The following is a 3236-nucleotide window of genomic DNA, read 5'->3' as shown; positions in this document are numbered from 1 at the left end:
TTGTCTGAAAACAGCGAGCCTTGCTCCACTATTGTGTTCAAAGAGCCAGAGTGCTTGGCTGATGCGATCGCCTTGTCATGGCCGGAGTCAATCGCAGATGACGTGTCATCGCCTCAACCATCGGCAGAGGCACCTTTTGGAGAAGAAAAAGATGATATTAAATCACTCTTCTGGACATATGAAGTAATTATAGCTCCATTTGCAGTAGCCTATGCCTAACCCTCAGCTGCTTCAACAACCCGCGCTGGTTTTGTGAATTTCCGCAGCAAATCAACCTCTCGAGGTAAAGTAGATGAGCTAGTTCCAAGCCTCAGAACCCAATGATATATCTATCTATCTATATATATATACACACACACACACACACATATATGTATATATATGTGTATATATATGTATGTATATATATGTATATCTATGTGTATATGTATATGTTTATATGTATATGTATATATCTATATATATTTTGTGGAATCTTGTTATTTATTTGCTGCATCATGGACTTTATCATGCTTTTACCATAGATTTTGATATATGGTTTTGCAAAGTTTTAATCAACTTTTGTACTTTCAACTTATTTAGGAGCGAGAACGAGTCGGAGAAGGTTCTGCGATGCCTTGTGGACCTTCGAAGCAGAAAAAAGCAAAATTAGATGGTGCAACAAAGGTATGCCTTCTGTTGTAGCTATTTTATCCGTGCATGCAAGCGTGATTTTATCGCGTATATATCTGCTGTCTACGTTGTATTAAATTAATTAATTCTTGCTTGCGGCGATTGAATAGAATTAGAGATTTGAACATGGAAACAATGACCTGTCAACTGTGAATGGAGGCTTTACTTTTTGAAGTATTAATTTTATCTAATATTTTGTGCAGAAGCCAACCAAGAAAACAGAAGTGGATGACGACTCGTGGATGCCCGAAGGATGGGTGAAGCGAGTAAACAAAAGGCTGTTGACTGGAAAATTTCCCGGGTACGAAGACAAGGTAATTTAGGGTATACTAATTGTTATATGTTTATTAGTTTGTCGGGAATTGCATTAACTTTTCTACATTCAAACGCATAAAAACTCCAAAACATTTTGATAAAATATGTATATCTCTCAAGTATGTGTATGAGTATCATTTAGGGGTGGATTCTGTATGGTTGCCGAATATTTGGCACAGTAATGCGTACCTCACCAAAAATAAGAGAAAATATCTTATGGTATTAAATAATTTAATACTATTACCTCACCAAAAATTGCGGTATGCCAATTTTCGGTGTACCGTTACTTTGGTACGGCATAATTGGTACATGGTACTCTACCATTAATTCATTATAGGTGGGCTTAGAGTGATTTAAACTAAAAATGTGAGAGAAAATTATATTTTTCACTTCTTAAAAATAAATATACCTCAAAATTACACAAGAAAACAATACGAGATTGAAACTGTTTTAAAATATGACTATTACTTTAAAGAAATCAAATAAATTGTAACATAGGTAAAATGTTGATACTTAAATGACAGTACCTAGATTAAATGATGAGAACTGAAAAGTTGATTCACAACAGCCATGATAGAATGAGAGTTATAGAATAAGTTGGTACAAATGATGAACTCTGCAACTAAATATATGTATATATATACTCATAGCCTTCACTTTTCGTTGTTGTCTTGTTTTAGTTTTTCCACGTCTCCTTGTTTTAGTAGGTATAGCTACTACTGTAAAGAGTTACATTGAAAGGAATTAATTTCTTTCCAAACTAAGAGGGGTACCAAAAACTAAATGGCTAACCAACGATAAATCATCAATTGATGTGCAACATGGAAAGTAAATGAAGAATTGATGTTTTGTTTTTTTATGCAGAGATACTACGCACCGGGTGTTTCAAGAGCATTCCGGTCAAAAGTTAAAGCTCTGAAATACATAGAGCAACTACAAAATACTACGGCCACAGGTATATATTGGCATTTAATCATTTCTTTGTACGGCTTTTAATGTCATTTTCTTTATTATGGAAAACTATGTTGAAGTGTGCTTATATTTGAGGAAGTAAGTTTTTTGTTAGAATATAGAGGTGAATTACCTTTGTCATAGAATTTACAAATATTACTCGATTGACATTAATAAAATCTGTGCTACAAGCTTACATTAATAGAATGAGAAGTGGACTAGATTAATTTGGGTGTGTATATATGTATATGTACCTTGTTGTCTTATGTTATTACTCATTTATTGAGTTGGTCATATATATCAGGTCTGAAAATACTTGGAGGGGCTGCAGATTGAGGTTGGCTAATTATCTGAGGCGTAACATTAGATTTGATGATGAGGATAGAATACATTGTATACTATATGCAAGAACCGAAACAGTAAGCAAGACTTCTATCATTCTCCGTTGATTGAAAAGCTTATTAGTTTCTCTTTCAGGCAAAAAACTCCTTTTAAATTTGTTTCGAACAAAGTTAGTTGCCGTCGATTTTGCTTACTTCCTCGGTCTTTTTGCTTTTCTGGAATCATGTAGTAGGCTGTGTTTGGTATTTGTCTTGCTTTCTTGATTGGTTTTCTCCATCTTTAAATCTTTTTATTCCTTTTTTTTCCTTTATCATCTCATCGCAATTAATAACGTCAACCTAGGAAAAGCTGGCAAGGCCATTCAAGCTTGGGTTATTTGACTTAATGATCTGAGTAGCTTTAGTTTCATGTTTATCTCCAAAGTTCAATAGTTTCGTGTAATGTAGATATGGATTTTTGTAATTATTTTGGTCTCAATGGTGGCAATTAGAACTCAATACCTTTAGTTATGTTTAATATTTCGATAATTAGTGAATTTTAGGTATTAAGAGAAGCACCATATATATCCACCAGATTTGTATATTTGTATATACTAGCAAGGTGCACGTGCGTGGTGATTTTCTCTATATATTATTTTATGTTTTTTCTTTTATATTCCTCAAGATGTTTTATTACTTGAGTTATTTGTACAAAATCCATGTGTAATTTCGATTGGCCACAAAAACCATTGTATTGATAGCAAGAATCACCCAATGTTATTCTTTAAAAAACACATTTCCCCTTATTTGATATTTTACTGTTGACTTAGGTAGTTAGGTGAAATGAAAAAATTATCTATAGTTACAAATAATGCAAGAATATCCCAACCCAAAAAATAAAAAAAAAAAGTGAAAACAAAAAAAAAAAAAGTGAAAAAGAGAGAAAATAAGCTATTTTTGTTTAGGTTTTGAAATTCT

At 32.9% G+C, this 3236-nt stretch overlaps 1 protein-coding gene across 1 annotated transcript; it reads left to right on the top strand.

Moving 5' to 3' along the window:
- Positions 1 to 210: 210 nt before the first annotated feature.
- LOC105956272 (methyl-CpG-binding domain-containing protein 6-like) lies at positions 211 to 2902 on the top strand. Its single transcript, XM_088823275.1, has 5 exons — positions 211 to 283; positions 583 to 666; positions 876 to 986; positions 1852 to 1942; positions 2243 to 2902. The coding sequence occupies exons 2-5, from the start codon at positions 613 to 615 to the stop codon at positions 2272 to 2274; spliced, it is 288 nt and encodes a 95-aa protein (XP_088679401.1). The 5' UTR covers positions 211 to 283; positions 583 to 612; the 3' UTR covers positions 2275 to 2902.
- The last annotated feature ends 334 nt before the right edge of the window (positions 2903 to 3236 follow it).

The sequence above is a fragment of the Erythranthe guttata genome, chromosome 9, assembly GCF_056151865.1.
Source record: "Erythranthe guttata isolate IM_541 chromosome 9, IM_541, whole genome shotgun sequence".
Lineage (NCBI taxonomy): Eukaryota > Viridiplantae > Streptophyta > Magnoliopsida > Lamiales > Phrymaceae > Erythranthe > Erythranthe guttata.
This window is presented reverse-complemented; position numbering and strand designations above follow the sequence as displayed.

Bases quoted from the DNA above. Each gene is read 5' to 3' on its own strand.
- LOC105956272 (XM_088823275.1), top strand. From the start codon at position 613: ATGCCTTGTGGACCTTCGAAGCAGAAAAAAGCAAAATTAGATGGTGCA. The intron at 667-875 runs GTATGCCTTCTG...TATTTTGTGCAG, and splicing joins AATTAGATGGTGCAACAAAG to AAGCCAACCAAGAAAACAGA. The intron at 987-1,851 runs GTAATTTAGGGT...TTTTTTATGCAG, and splicing joins TTCCCGGGTACGAAGACAAG to AGATACTACGCACCGGGTGT.